Genomic DNA, 16,152 nt, shown 5'->3' with positions numbered 1-16,152 from the left:
TCTATTATTAGGGAGACCTTGGATACATGCCATGCAAGCCGTTCCATCTACCTACCATCAATGTATCAAGTTCCCACATAACGGTGTAGAGATCACAATCTTGGGCGATGCAAATCCCTTTGCATTTTGCCATAATATCAGCCATCAACCAGAGATTACCGTTCCTAATAATAGAGAAGCCATTTCCTCCACATCATATATAAGTCCCGCCTCTCTTGCCAGTTCAAACACCACTATGCCCAAGCAAGAAAAGCTTAAGATGAAGATCGCAGAGGAAGGTCCTGGGGAATACAACTTGAGTCAACTCTTTTGTGTGGGACAAATGCCCACTTCTCCTAGAACTCATGGTAAACCACAGCAGGTACTCCAGCAACCACTAAACATACCAGCATGTGCCTTGACGCCTTTCGTTCTTGGAAAGAGTCAAGAGGAAGAAACACAAGATGAGGACTTGGCGGAATGGATCTATAAAGATCCCATCACCACTGATATACCGCGAGTTACACTTCCTACGGACCAGTATGGCAAAGGTCTCCTCATTATGCAAAGAATGGGGTATGATGGTCAGAGTGCTTTAGGATATTGCAAACAAGGATGACATGAACCTCTACTACCAGAATTCAAACCCAAAGGTAATACAGGCCTAGGCTTTGAAAAAAAGATATTTCCTAAGCTCAAATTCAAAGGAAAACCCAACAAACCGTTATGTCAGCCTACTGCCAAAAGGCCACCTTTCATTATCAAAGCGGCATCAAGCACTATCCCGACTACCCCACTGAGGCTCCAAAACCCAACACAACCATCTACAAAACCAATCATCCCACCAAGCGAACTCGTAATCCCATCAGCAACACCATTAGCAACAGCAACTGTATCAGAACCTACAACAGCATCTATGACACCAGTAGTTCTAGTAGAAGCCACTGAGTCGACATTACCAATACTCCCTGTACCAGATCCTTTAATCCCCATTGACCTTCCTGCAGCACCGATCATTACAAAGGTACATCAACCAATCACACCTGCAGTATTTAACTCAAAGGACATCCCAGTATGGTATAGTAATCGGATACTAGAAAGTGATTCAGAGACCGACTCACATGAGTGGGAATTTGATTCAGTACAGCTTAACACTTCAGATGAGGAAGACACATCGCCACCTCCACCACGCAAAGACATCCCTGTTTATGGAGAAGCACAGATAAAGACCACTTGGGTTCCTGAGCTGGAAACGTCTTCCACAGACCCTACGTCTCATCCTACGCCTGATTCTGACAGGGAAAGTACCATCAACGACCTTCACCATAACGTCTTAACCCTCACTGATACCTCTAACGAACTTAACCTAGTCGATGAAGTAATGCCCATTGTCCACCCTGAACTCATCGAATGGAACCAACCAAATCCCCCATGTCTTGACTTCTTCCAAAACGATGAGGCTATCATTGACTTTTTGGAATTAAGGGATAACCTACCAAGCGGGGATCACAAAGCTGGATTCGCCATTGAACTTAATAGCGCAGCATACTTCGGGGTGGATGCCAAACCTTTCAGCTGCAAAAATATAACAATAAAACATGGATCTTCCAGTGAAAACCACACTGTGGCACTGTTTGATCTGACAAAAGTAAAAAGAAAGAGCGTTTCTCTGAGGCGCCTGAGGATGAAGGGTTTGACATTCTCCCTGATAGTACACAACAGGAATGATCAACAATTCTCATCGAGGAAACCAAAGAGTACAATGTGGGGACTCCTGAAAATCCTCATATCATACATCTGGCATCTCTTCTCACTCCAGAGGAACAGCCTAAATTTATAGAGTTCTTCCAGAAGCGTTAGATCAACTTCGCATGGTCATATGCAGACATGCCTGGGCTTGATCCTGATTTAGTCATGCATCACCTCACCGTAGCAGAAGGAGCCAAACCTGTCAAGCAGAAGCTTCGTAAAATGCATCCTCAGATTGCAGTGCTAGTCAAAACAGAACTCAAGAAACTCCTAGACGTTGGTTTCATTAGACCAATTGATTATGCAGAATGGATCTCCAATATTGTGCCTATTGGCAAACCAAAAGGGGGCATCCGCATTTGTACTGACTTCAGAGATCTGAATAAGGCATGTCCTAAGGATGACTTCCCCCTTCCAAATATTGACATCATAGTGGATCTGACAGCAGGACATGCCATGCTTTCACTCATGGATAGTTTTTCAGGATACAATCAGATAAAGATCGCACCAGAAGATCAACATAAGACAGCCTTCACCTATCCATGGGGCACATATTGCTGGAATGTGATGCCTTTCGGTCTCAAGAATGCAGGAGCAACCTATCAAAGAGCAATGACCACCATCTTCCATGACATGATGCATACTATGATGGAAGATTATGTGGATGGCTTACTAGCAAAATCACTCACCAGAGAAGGACATCTCCACATCTTAGATAAAATCTTTGATAGACTGGAACAATATCATGTTCGACTCAACCCAAAGAAATGTGTCTTTGGAGTGACCTCCGGGAAACTTCTAGGATACATCGTCTCAAGCAAAGGCATTGAGGTCGACCCAGCAAAGGTAAAAGCAATTATGGACATGCCACCTCCAAAGAATATCAGTCAGCTAAGGACATTACAAGGACGACTTCAATCCATCCGAAGATTCATTGCACAATTGGCTGATAAGTGTCACCCATTCACACACCTGCTACACAAGAACATCCGCTTTCAGTGGGATGCCCGATGCCAGCAAGCATTTCAAACGCTTAAAGACTATCTTATGAATCCACCATTGCCGATGCCACCAGATCCAAGTAGACCATTATTACTCTATATCTCGGCTAAAAGTACAGCATTGGGTGTACTACTGGCACAACATAATGCAGAAGCCAAAGAGTGTGTTGTATACTACATCTCTCGCACACTGGTTGGCTATGAACTCAATTACACACCTATTGAGCGAGCTTGCTTAGCAGTAATCTTAGCAGCTACTAAACTGAGGCACTATTTGTTGACACATAAGGTACAACTCATTGCAAAGATTGATCCACTCAAGTATTTACTCAGCAAAGCAGCATTGACAGGTCGCTTGGCCAAATGGGTGATGATTCTAAGTGAATTTGACATTGAGTACGTGGACCGTAAAGCTATCAAAGGGCAGGTCAGTTGGCTGATGCACCACTTACAGGCGATCATCCTCTTATTTCCAATTTTCTAGATGAGGAGATATTCATGATCACAACAACACAACCATGGAAACTATATTTTGATGGTTCATACACTAGGCATGGCTCGGGGGCAGGCATTCTGTTTATCACACCTCAAGGTGACAGCATCCCGAAGTCTTACAGGCTCACATTTCCATGCACCAACAACATAGCAGAGTATGAGGCCTTGATCACAGGACTCAGGCTAGCCGTACAATGGAAATTACAAGAACTACAAGTCTATGGTGACTCCCAACTGGTCATTCGACAAGCAAGAGATGAATATCAGACCAAGGATGATAAACTCATGCCATATAAGCAAATGGTGGACACTCTAAAGACATCATTTACTACTATCACTTTTGAGCAGATACCAAGAGATCAGAATCGAGCTGCTGACGCTATGGCTACTATTGCATCTCTCTTAGATCTTCCACAAAATTCAACACACTAGGAGTTCTTGGTAGAATAGCTTTGGATCCCCGCTTATGATATCCCTGAATCTGAGATGATATGTCGCCTTGTCGTAACTGAATCCGCATGGTACAGTGAGTTCTACACCTATCTCCGCGATCACACCCTTCCTCCCAACCAATCGAATAACCAACGAAAAACCTTCATTCGCCAAACTGCTCGATATACCATTATTGCCGAAACCCTATACCGACGCGGTCTTGATGGCACTCTCCTTCGGTGTCTGGAACAAGATGAGATAACAAAGGCTTTGGAAGAGGTACATGAAGGAATTTGCGGGACTCACTCAAATCAATATAATTTCTATGATTTATACTTTTATACATTATTTTATTTGTTACTAAAATGATAGTATAATACATTAGAGGAGGTTGAGTATGAAGTAGAGATTGAGCATCTTGATGATTAAGAGACCTCTCCTAGTGCTTATAATTCTCCAATTGAGATTGCAAATTCATCTTTTGTGCATCATCAAAGTTCAAAGATGTTTTTTGAGAGTTTCTAGTGATTCTTTGCAATGGGTAAATCATATTCTTTTATATACAATATTGTGCGATGATTGCTTGACAAGTATTTTAGAATTTTTTGAGGAGCCCCATCTTTCAAATTTAAAGGAAAAGTATGAGGGATTATCTCTCCTCTTTGATGACAACACCACTACATTCCAATCATCCTTGTCTTTGAATCTTGTTCAACATCAGTTACCACTTGATCCTAATTTGTCGACTTCATCATTGACTGGTCATGTACTTGATTTGATTGTGGAATCTTCATCTACCATGGATATGACAACACAAGTCATAGACATTGTCTTAATACATTTAGATTCTTCTTCCTACTAACTCCTCTCTATAATAAAAATCATTCCTACATTTTAACTTAGTATTGTATATTCCCAATGGGATAAATGTTGTTTGTAGGCATTGGATTATATTTTGTCTTCAAGAATTCACCATTTTTGTGCAAGACATTATGCATTGTGTGGGGATACATGTCTCAAGCTCTTTCCCTCTTATGAGACAACTAATTATATGTTTGTGGTGGATGTAGACCTTAGAGGGTTATGTCGAGTCCTCCATAAATCACTTTTTCCATAACTTGTTTACATTTACTTATATCCTTTTTATCTTTCGGAGAGGAGTCTTATCCCACTAGGTTTTCTCATTTTATCTATTTCTAGAGAGATTGCTTTTGTAAATGGGTACCTAACATGGATTAGTATTCAAGACCCATAATCATCTTCATCATCTTTGCATCATTTACATTTGTTTATATTCTTCCTAAGTTGCACTGAAAAGGGGTGTTGGTGTGAATAGGGACATTATCTATTTGATTTAGGCTTTTGTAGTGTAAACAAGACAAATGATCTAGCTTGTTCCTATTTAGGACATTTTTCTCACATGTTCACATGTTAAGTTTACTTAGGGAGCTAGAAATATCTCTATAAACATCAAGGTGTCATGTGATCTATCCTATCTTATCATCAGTTGTCTTGTTGCATAGGATTAAAACACTTGACACATCTTGTCTAGCCCCATTTCTCAACCTTGCCTTTATAAGCAAGGTATCATATGTATAATTAACATCCATGTAATCATTAATGTACCATAATCAAACAATATTTTGGCCTTGCTACTCTCTCGTGGAAATAATCTTTTGGTTTTGTAGATGATCCTAGAGACTTGAGTCCATTGGTCACTTTACCATGCATAGGGTATGAACAAAAGCTTAACAAGGACTAAAAACAAATGCTAAGAGAGACACTTAAATTGAGTATCAAACATAGTAAAAGAACATGTAGGACATGCAATTTCTATTATTATAATCACATATAAAACTAAAAAATATACATTTATGATGATGGAATTGCATACCTTATACTCTTCTTCTTCATTTTGGACTCACTTATACATGTTCGTCCATAATACAAAGTATTTGCCAACTTTCACGTGAAAATTGTATAAAATAACATTTTTCACATGGAAGTTGGCAAATAATTTGATATTAGATTTTATTTCCATTTGTACTCATTTTTGTAGTGTAGATGTGATACTTAGTTTATCCATTTCTTGACTTGGATTAGATTTGTAGTTGAAGGTGATTTAAATCACTTTTGCACTTGCAAAAATAATCTAAATCCCTTCCATACTCATAGAAATAAGCCACATATTTCAAAAATAAAATTCAAAATTGATTCCAATTGTTTTCCCTCCAATTGACTATCATGATCCTATTTAAAGATAGTGAAAGGTAAACTATAATGTAATTTATCTAGAACATTCAATAAACACATGAACTATATATGTAATTTGCTACTTTGCTCCCAAAGTTAGTTAAGTATTTGCAACAGATTTAAATATAGTTATCATTGAGTTGAAATAATTTAGAGCATGCAATGTTATTAAAAATAGATATAAATAACTAATCTAAACTAAACATGTACTAATTTAATAAAAACTCAAAAGCAAATAATCAACACAATAAATTGAATAACACATTGACATAATTCAATCAAATCAACATACAAAAAAATGTATATATTATTCTCAATATCTTTTATCATTAATGATTTTCAATGCTTATCTAAATTAAAGTAGTTTGAAATGCCACTCTCACCCTAGAAAGATTTAGGTGGTCTTTACCCTCATAGTCGTGACACACTCCAAAGAACTTGTGTAATAATATAGCACGCGCCTATTCACACCAAAGTCCTACCTAAGACAATCTAGAGTGTACTTTGTACTTAGAGTTGGGTACACTTTGTGTGCCCCTTCTCCAAAACCCATAGTCCATCAAATCACCTTCTTTTTTTAGTGATCTTTATGTCTCTTTTTCATGTCTCACATAAATGCTTTATATAATCATCAAGGAGTGGTTTTCAAATCAGCACATCTTTCCACAAGAATTACCTTGTTAATAACAATTTAAATAAATATAATTATTTTTCTTCTTTTGAATTAGTTTATATAATTTTTTTTTTAATGTCCATTTAAACTAAAAGAATATAATTTTTTTGTTTTTACTATCTTCTTCTTTCTTAAAAAATAATTTCATAAAAAAAAAACTTTCTTTTATTTTGAGAAAAAAAATTTCATAACAAAACATCTTCTTACACACCTCATAAACCTAAAACAAATCATTAATGATGTAAACCCTTCATCGACATTATAAGACCTGTTACATGACTATTTGTTGTTCTTAATCTTGTTGGCTTTGCATCATTAAATGATTTCATATAAAGGGTTTATGCTCGTCTTGTGGGAAGATCAAAACAAGTAACTTAGGTGAGTTGAAAGTAGGTCAAGAAAATTAGTAGAGATTAATTCCACTAATAATCAGATTCACAGGTCGAGTTTATATCTATACGCAGGAATTGATTCTGCAGTTGTAAAAATGACCCTGACAAAAGAGTTCATGCTTTACAAATTGTAATGCACCTTTCTAACAAACACGTTTAAAAACGAAAACAAGCGCATATAAGTCGTGTGATCAAAGAATATATCAAAAGCCGATAAGTGCAACATCCATGTTCATGGCAGACTTCATTTATTTTTAACTCAGGTTCAAATGGCTTCCATTACTACAAAGCCGAGCAAATCCCTTTCTACGAGCATAGCAAAACTTCATTGCTCAGGACGGCAGATTAGATGCTCCAAAATATTTCATTCCTTCAATTATAATTTGAAGATTCATGTAGGGTTTTGCTCCTATAAAAACCGTTCATTAAATGTCATTCATAAAGGCAATGCCATTCAATTGTTTCACATTCATAGAGCCAAAGATCAGCCAGAGGGTTCTGCATTAAGCTATCGATGTGCTGCAAGTGGTCCTAATTGCGAAATTCCAACTAGTTCTGAACACGGGTTTGACAGTCATCAAGGTATGGATAAAGTTCTGGAAACGCACACTGCAATTTATTTGCCAAGACATTTCAGTTTTTGATTTTGGAATTTGGGGGAAGTTTTGGTTGCTTAGTAAATTTGAGACGTTTATTCAAAACTTCATAGTTGGGTTTCTTGTATTTTTCTTCTAATCATATTTAAAAGCTGTATCACATAAGCCGAGATAATTACCTGAGAGGTGGCTCATTTAATATGCCATATAAGTAAAGCAAAGCACCGGGAACAATTTTACAACATATTAACAACCTATATGCACGTAATCACTAATGATATCAGAGTCAAAACTATGCCTTACAAATCTAAGAACAAATCTTTGTTGATGATTTTACAAGATCCTTTAATTAGTTGCTGAGATATTACCGAAACCATTTAATTAGTTGAATACCCCACTTAATGACTAAATAAGATATTATTTCAATTTTATCTCTAAATCTTAGAAATTTTTTCTTGAGCAAATGGTTCAGTGCTGTAGGACAATAACAAAGACATTTCTTTTAATTAACCAACTATTGAATGTAATAGAGATGAACTTTGATATGCTTGGTTTTGGCTTGATAGATTGCTATTGAGTTCCTCACCATCTCGAGAACACTTTGGTTTTTGTGGAAAAGTGAGTTTGGGTGGTTTGGTCAAGTTAAATATAAACCAATAACCTTCATGATCATATTGCCTCACAAATTGCATTGACGGCTGAATTGTATTTTGCTCCAGTGGAAGATAATCATAAGACAATTGTATGTTATAGTTTGCTTTGTTAGGAAATTACTTCTAAATTTAGAGTGAACATATAACTTGTTTTAGACTTTCTCATATCAGCTAATCCAGCCCATTCGCATTCAGTTTAGCTTACTAGCACGAAGTCAATAAATATCTTATATAGATTGCCAAAGTCAAGGGACCTTTTGACATATCGATATACATGTTTTGCAGCTTCTCAATGTTCTACTTGAGGCATAGACTTGAATTGAGAAAAACAACTTATTGCAAAACATAGTCTGGTTAAGTGGTGGTAATATAAATTAAACTACCTAATAATTGCTAGAACACTGATTCATTGTGTAATATCCCCAAATAGGATACTAAAAATAAGACAATAATTTCTGCAAATTAGAACACAAATCTGATAATAAATTTTTTTACAAGCTAGGGCATTAATCTGGAAATTTATATGCATTAAAGTAGTTTCAATCCAACCCAGAATTCCTGATCAGATTTCAGATTAAAACTGAAAGATAGAAATTTTTGATTATTATTATGCTCAGAAAAATGACAATTTTTTTGAATAAAAGGGTAAATTTTTTATTGAAATTCAGAAGCAAGCAATACAAGAAAAGCAAGAGCCAAAGGCTCCTAAAGAGAGCAACAACTACACCTAAAACAAGTGACACCCTCAACCACTCCCAAAGCCACCGTTATCCTCCACTAAGATCCTCTCCAAGTCCTGACAATAAACTGGGGGTAGTGTCTCCCATTCCTCAATCTTCCAATCATCAGCATTCTCCGAAACCCACTTGGCCAAACAATCAGCAATCCTATTCCACTCCCGCGGAATATGGATGAAAGACACCTCCTCCATCCACGAGCAAATCTGTAAAATCTGCTGAACAACCCAAGCTAATTGCCAACTAACATCATTTACCTTCTGATTAACCAACAAATTCACCACAACCTGTGAATCAGATTCACAAATAACCTTGCGCCATCCTAAGCCATAAGGACGCTCAAAAGCGACCAAAATTGCTAATCCCTCCATAAAGTTTGTTAGTCTGCTGCCCTTTATGAATAGAGAAGAAGAACACCACCTCACCCCTGCAATCTCTACCAACACCTCCTATCCCGGTAGGCCCAGGATTACCACGAGCAGAACCATCTGTGGTAATCTTCAAGAAGTTCGCTGGGGAGAAGTTCGCTGGGGGAGGTTTCCAATTGCCCTCCCTTTAAATCCTCTTCTTAGCACATCTACTTCTTCTGACATAAGCAGAGCTAGGAGACAACCCCTGAAAACCTAGCCTATCAGTGATTTCTGCATCCTTTCTATCCAGTGGGAGCATCACCTCACATTTAGCTTCAACCGTTTCCTGGACTTTCCCCCTAATTCTATGCCACACTTGTTGGACCAGTAACCTCTCCCCTCAGAAAATCCTACGATTCCTTTCTAACCATATCTGCCAAAGAATGAAAGTAGGCCCAATACACTAGACAATCTAGAGAAAAGATGTCAAAGTAGGAGGTTTACCCAAACTATTCCAGAATTCCACAAGGGATGTATCATGAACACAAGGATTTTGCCAGACATCCCACCAGAAGTGCCAAATCTGCAAAGAGAAAGGGCAATGAAAGAAGAAATGTGAAGAGTCCTCTTCAGCAGCGCCACACAAAACACAGATGGAAGGGCCTTGAAATCCCCGTTTCCGAATATTGTCCCAAGTCAGACATCTGTTCCATGCCATCGTCCACATAAAACAATTACACTTCGGCCAAGAGAACTTATTCCACACAAACTTCCACCGCTGGACCTCCCCCGCATTAAGCCTACGAACCAACAGTTCCTAGTAACCACCTGAAACTGTATAAACCCCTTTAGGATTTGGGTACCAAGCAAGGACATCCTTGTCCTTAAGGGAGCTACAAAGTCTATCTGATAAAATACTATGAAGCTCTGCACAATCCTCTTCCAGACCAACCACCGGCTATTCACCCGGGGTTTTCCACCTCACAACCTCCAATTGCCCACAAGTGTAATGTCCCTTAGGGAAAATAACTGGAAATGCCCTAGTTATGGGTCCTAGTAGGGTTGAAAGTATGGACCTTAATTTCTGCTAGTCCAAACCTGCAAAACCAGGTTAGAAGATGCTATGAATTATTTAAGTAATTAAAATATAAGTAAGTATATTCAGAATTAACTATAAACTAAAATTAAGGTAGCAATGTCAAAGACTAAATTATAGATAATGGGAAAATATGCTAATGTAGGGTGTCTTATCAACAGTTTCCCATACTCAGTACTACCATGTAGGGTGCCCCATAGCAGTTCTCCCTACCCAATGATCTTGTAGGGTGCCCTATAGCAGTTCTCCCTACCCATTTATCAGGTAGGGTGCCCTCCAGCAGTTCTTCCCACTTAATGATCTTGTAGGGTGCCCTATAGCAGTTCTCCCTACCCACTTAGTGATCTTGTAGGTGCCCTATAGCAGTTCTCCATACCCATTTATCAGGTAGGGTGCCTTTCAGCAGTTCTCCCTACTTCTCTGGGATGGATTTGGTTCAGACTATCATTAGTAAATATATTATTATCAATGGTTGTGTCTTATTATCATTCTGATTATTTATCAGTTAATTTCCAGAATATTTACTCATATCAATTACCGCCAAATGCCAATTGTTCAAATATCTGTCATGACTTAATTCACTATAGATTTTACTCTATTACCCTTATTTTCTAGTCATATACTGTGTTCCCAGAATGATTCAATACGTATTTAATTTATTACTGTTATCTATGAATATACCAATATACAGTGACTAATATTGATATTGCAGAATGATTCGATATAAATTAATACTTCTATTTCTAAATACGTCAACAGTATGTTAATATCCAAAAGTGTTATTGTAATGTCCCAAATCCGCAATATAAAAAAAAACATAAAAAAAAAATGCGATTTAACATTCGTTCATGATATGAATGTTTGATCTAGAGTATAGCTTAACTAATTCTTTTAAGGTTATTGTTTTATCAATAAGTCAATATCATATTTAGTTCCTAATGAGACCAAGAGGACTAGATGCAGTAGGATGCCCGTAGCGCTTATCAGGCCCAAAGGCGGTACACTCCCCCTCGGCCCAACTGCGGCAGACCTTAAGTCATCCGCAGTGGGTGGCCTACCTGACAGAGGCCTAGTTCCTGCTATCCTTGCTGCTCTATTCGTCATATGTCTCACTGGGTTTGGATATGTAATTGTCTCATTTATCATTGTTTAATATTTTAACCTATTCCTACTAATCTTATAATTGACAATGCCATTCATTTAAATTGCTCATAGTTGTAGTTCTTTCATTAGTTAATGGAATATATGGGGGTTCATTATACATCTGCGTATACCATCTACATATATATATCACCCTTTATTAATCTATTGTATTAATCTATATTCATATACAAATACATTGCAGTAAATCTGTATATATATAAATGCATTGAATTAATAACTATATATATATTCCTATACCCATGCATTGAATGACCATCTATCTATACGTATATCCTTACGTATGATTTCTCATGATCTCTATACTTCCTATTACAAAGTAAGCATGAGTGGGTGTAGATTCTTACCTGCGTCGCTGGCTATCCTCCAACCTATCATTATTTCCTGCGCACCCCCTTTTTCCCCCCTCTTCCACCTCACGTCATGCATTTTAATACCAGCGGGGGGGGGGTGTTGGAGCGGACCCAACCAGGGGTCGTGATTGCTGAGGGAGGAGGCGAGCGGTGGTGACTATTGGAGTCACCGCTCCCTGGTCCACCCGTATCTCCTTTCGGGTGCCTTAGTCTACACGCACCGTATTCCATACAATGCGATCGCTGGGTGCAATACGCCCTTGTAATATAGTCAAGGTTTAGCGTTGATTAATAAGGTATTGATACATTATAAGAAATTCGTATTGTATATTAATATTGGTTCTATTTATGGTATCGTATTAATACGATATTATTCCAAATAATAATTATAATGTATTTTGACAATTTATGTTATATTTTATATTTATTAAATAGCACGTTATATGGTAAGTGTAATATATTCAATATATCTATTTTATGTTTTAATAGTATTTTATGGTAAAACTTCTTTAATAGTTAATATAATATTAATAATTGAAATATGAACGTTACATTAAAATAAAACAATAAGTCATCTCAGATTAGGTTACAATAATGGTAGGAATTAATTACAACCAACGTGGGGTTATTAATCTTAATTAATATCATTAATTATTATTTCCTCCTTAACATATCTTTGATGACCGCTGCCTTATTGCATTATAATTGTTTGATAGTTATTATATAAATAATAATAAATAACAATCATATATAACAATAATAATAAATAATAATCATAACAAATAATAAACATTAATAATCATATATTAGAGGAAAATCGTGAAGTCTCATAAATGAGACGATTTTCCAATATTATTAAATGCTAATTAATAAATGTTTTAATTATCGTATTTATTCAATCCAATGTCCAAAGAGGGGTTATGACAATTATAGTGTTTGCAGCATATAAATTCTCAGAGTATTATATAGTATATTATTTCAGACTAAGAAAATGATTTAGAAGTGACATGTATATATCGAAAGGAGGACATGCTTTTATATAAACATTATTAAACCTTCATTATTCTGTCATACGTATGCATACCTGTACAGACTGTGGGCCAGTGTGTGGATATGGGCGTAGTTTTTGTCTTTTTCCACTTCCTTCTCCCTTTTGAATCACCATCGACTCTCTTATTAATCGTCTTCCCCACGTCTGCATTGAGAGTCGTGGCTGTTGGGAAAGGTTTGGAGGGCGGTGACTCCTAGAAAAGTCACCGCTCTCTTAGATAATCGGTTAACTTTATTTCCAACAATAATTCATTAATATCCTTATTTAATGAATAATATTTTATTATTAATGTAAATTAATGATAATTTACTAAATATTGATCAATGGATATTGTTTATTAATAAAAATCAGTGAATATTATTATATCATTATTAACAACAATTAATATTATTTTATTATTAACAATGATCAATACAATCAGTGAATAATGTTTTACTATTATTTGTAAATTAATAACTAGTGAGTATTACTTTATTATTTTTTCTTTGGAGTATACATTAATACACAAAAATTTGAGGGGGATATGACAACAAGGGACCATGGACTTAAAATCACTCACCCTTGACCACCCCGCCTCAAGGAAGTGCTGACAAAGGGTCATCAAATGAGGGTATTGAGCATCAATGGGGGAATAGCCATCCCAAGAATCTGACCAAAAAAGAGCCTCTGTCCCCTTTTTACATATCCAAAATAAGCCTTCCTTAATCAACTTAGCTCCCTTCTTCAAAGTACCCCAAATCACCGAGCCTTTCCCTACTAGGGGAAAGCGAGGAACCTACTCCTTTGGGATCCCATGAAGATATTAGTAAGTCAAGATTTTTGTCTAGATCTGATCCTGTTCCATAGACCACCTCCAATACAGCTTAGCAACCAAAGTCATCCCAGACAAAGGCGAATGCCTCAAACCAAGACCTCCAAACTGTTTCGGACTACACACCAAATCCCATCTGACAAGGCTCCATTTGGATGAAGATAAGTTACTAGCCCATAAGAATTGTCGAGTCAGATAATCCAAGTCCTTAACAAAGCCCATAGGCGCCACTTGAAGCATACCTCTATAAAGCGGAAGAGCCTGAACCACTGATCCGAGTAGCTGCAATTGCCCAACAAAGGATAGCCACCTATGAGTCTAGTGATCAACCTTTGCCCGGAATTTGTCTATAATGTGCTGCCAAGACTCTCTAGGAAGCTTGCCTGAGGAGATTGTAATACCAAGATAAGTCAAGGGAAGGGACCCTATCTGAAATCTCAAAATATGAGCTATCCTCCTCTGAATGGCTTCCGAGGTGTTGAAGAAGAATATGGAGGACTTATCCTCTTTAATCAGTTGACTCGAAGCAGTAAGATAAACATCAAGCGCCCTGCGAAAATTAACAGCTTCCCTAATTGTTGCCAAACCCATCAAAGTTGTATCATCCACAAATTGCAAATGAGATTGCGGAGGCAAACCATCTCCCCATCTCCACCCATGAATAAGACCCAAATCAACATGATGCCTCACCAATCTCCCAATAAGAAGAAAGAATACGGGGACAGGGGATCACCTTGTCGAATTCCCCAAGAGGCACCAAACAATTTAGTGTGCTCCCCATTTATCAGAATTGAAAAGGAGGTAGAAGTCACACAACTCATAACCCATTGAATCCACTCCTCAACAAAGCCAAAAGCCCCAAGAATTTTCTGCAGAAAGTGCTAACGAACTTTGTCGTAAGCCTTAGCCATATCCAACTTAATGAACATAGCCTTATTGCGAGAAGTAGCCATAGAATGGATGGTTTCCGTAGCAACAACCACACCATCTAGAATTTGCTGACCTGCTACAAAGCCAAACAGTTCCTCCGAGATAAGCTCTTGAAGCCATGTCTTCAACCTTTCGGCAATCAGCTTGGAAATGATCTTATAAACAACATTACAAAGGGAAATGGGCTGGAACTGGCCTAGCCTATCCGCACCATCACACTTGGGAATAAGGGCAAGAAAGGTAGAGTTCAGAGCCCTGAGCATTTGCTTATTCCTTTGAGATTCCCAAACCACCTCCAAAAGATTTGATTTAAGAGTATCCCAGAATTCCTGAAAGAATTCGATAGGAAACCCATCAGGACCTAGAGCTTTTCCTTTCTTCATATGGAAGACAATCTCCTCCAATTCCTCCATTGAGATATTTCTCATCAGGTACTCGTTCATCTCTTTAGTAACCAGATGGGGAACACATGAAAGTACTTGGGCCTCCTCAATAGATCCTCTTTGAATAAAGAAGCAAAATACTGCACAACCTCCCTTGAGATATCTTGTAAAGAATAATATTGCTCACCCCTATCATTCACCAAGACAGGTTTAGCATTACCATACCTCCTGGCTTTCACTGAATTGAAGAAGAAGGCAGTATTTTTGTCCTTCTTGAAGCCTTTCAACACAGGCCTTTTGTTTCCAATAAATTTCCTCCCTTAGTTCCCATTCTTCAAGAGACTTCAAAGCTTTAGCTTCATCCCGAAGCAAGGCCTCAGTCAGACCACAGTCCTTGATTTCTCCAATGATGTTTTCTAACTCAGATTGAGCAGCAATTTTAGCATGAAAAATATTTCCAAAACTTTGTCGGTTCCATCTCTTAAGCTGGTACTTAACAAATTGCAATTTTTTTGCAAAGGTATACATAGCAGTGCCATCAGCCGGTCTACCAACCCTCCACCTTTCAGCAACATGATCTTGTAAGGAAGACTCTCGTAACCACATAAGTTGAAATTTGAATGGAGGAGAACGAGCCACCTGAGCAGCAGTTATTGATAACTTGATAGGCCAATGATCTGACCCACGCCAGTCTAATATCTCAGAGCTGGAAGACGACCCACAACCAACGCAAAAACAGGAAACCAAAAAGCGGTCAAGTCTCTCTGCAATACAGTTCTCCCCGTCCTTTAATTATTCCAAGTAAACTAGCCATTATTAGGCTTGACATCCACCAAGTTCAAAATAGAGATGTTCTCACGCATCATGAGAGCAGAAGGCTCTAGTCTTGTAATACCACCCTGTTTCTCTACAGAAAAATGACAATTTAAACCCTTATAACTTCCTAGAAATTTCCAGAACTAAAAATCAGACATTGCCATCAAATAAATGTGCAGATATCATACCAAAATATTCCAGATTTGGGTCAGAATATTTCTCCTAACCCTAGCCAACCTTC

General features: G+C 37.6%; 1 protein-coding gene across 4 annotated transcripts in view; it reads left to right on the top strand.

Annotated features, from left to right (window-relative positions):
- The first annotated feature begins 6,878 nt into the window (after window positions 1–6,878).
- The window catches only part of LOC131044844 (uncharacterized), a 201,678-nt gene continuing 192,404 nt past the window's right edge, over window positions 6,879–16,152 (top strand). Inside the window, exon 1 of one of the 4 annotated variants that reach the window (XM_057978294.2) lies at window positions 6,879–7,556. In XM_057978294.2, the coding sequence (XP_057834277.2) occupies window positions 7,244–7,556 (313 nt within the window). In that variant the 5' untranslated portion in view covers window positions 6,879–7,243. The remainder of the gene's footprint in view (window positions 7,557–16,152) is intronic. The other 3 variants (XM_057978293.2, XM_057978296.2, XM_057978297.2) reach the window with 3 other exon arrangements.

This window comes from Cryptomeria japonica, chromosome 1 (genome assembly GCF_030272615.1).
Source record: "Cryptomeria japonica chromosome 1, Sugi_1.0, whole genome shotgun sequence".
Lineage (NCBI taxonomy): Eukaryota > Viridiplantae > Streptophyta > Pinopsida > Cupressales > Cupressaceae > Cryptomeria > Cryptomeria japonica.
This window is presented reverse-complemented; position numbering and strand designations above follow the sequence as displayed.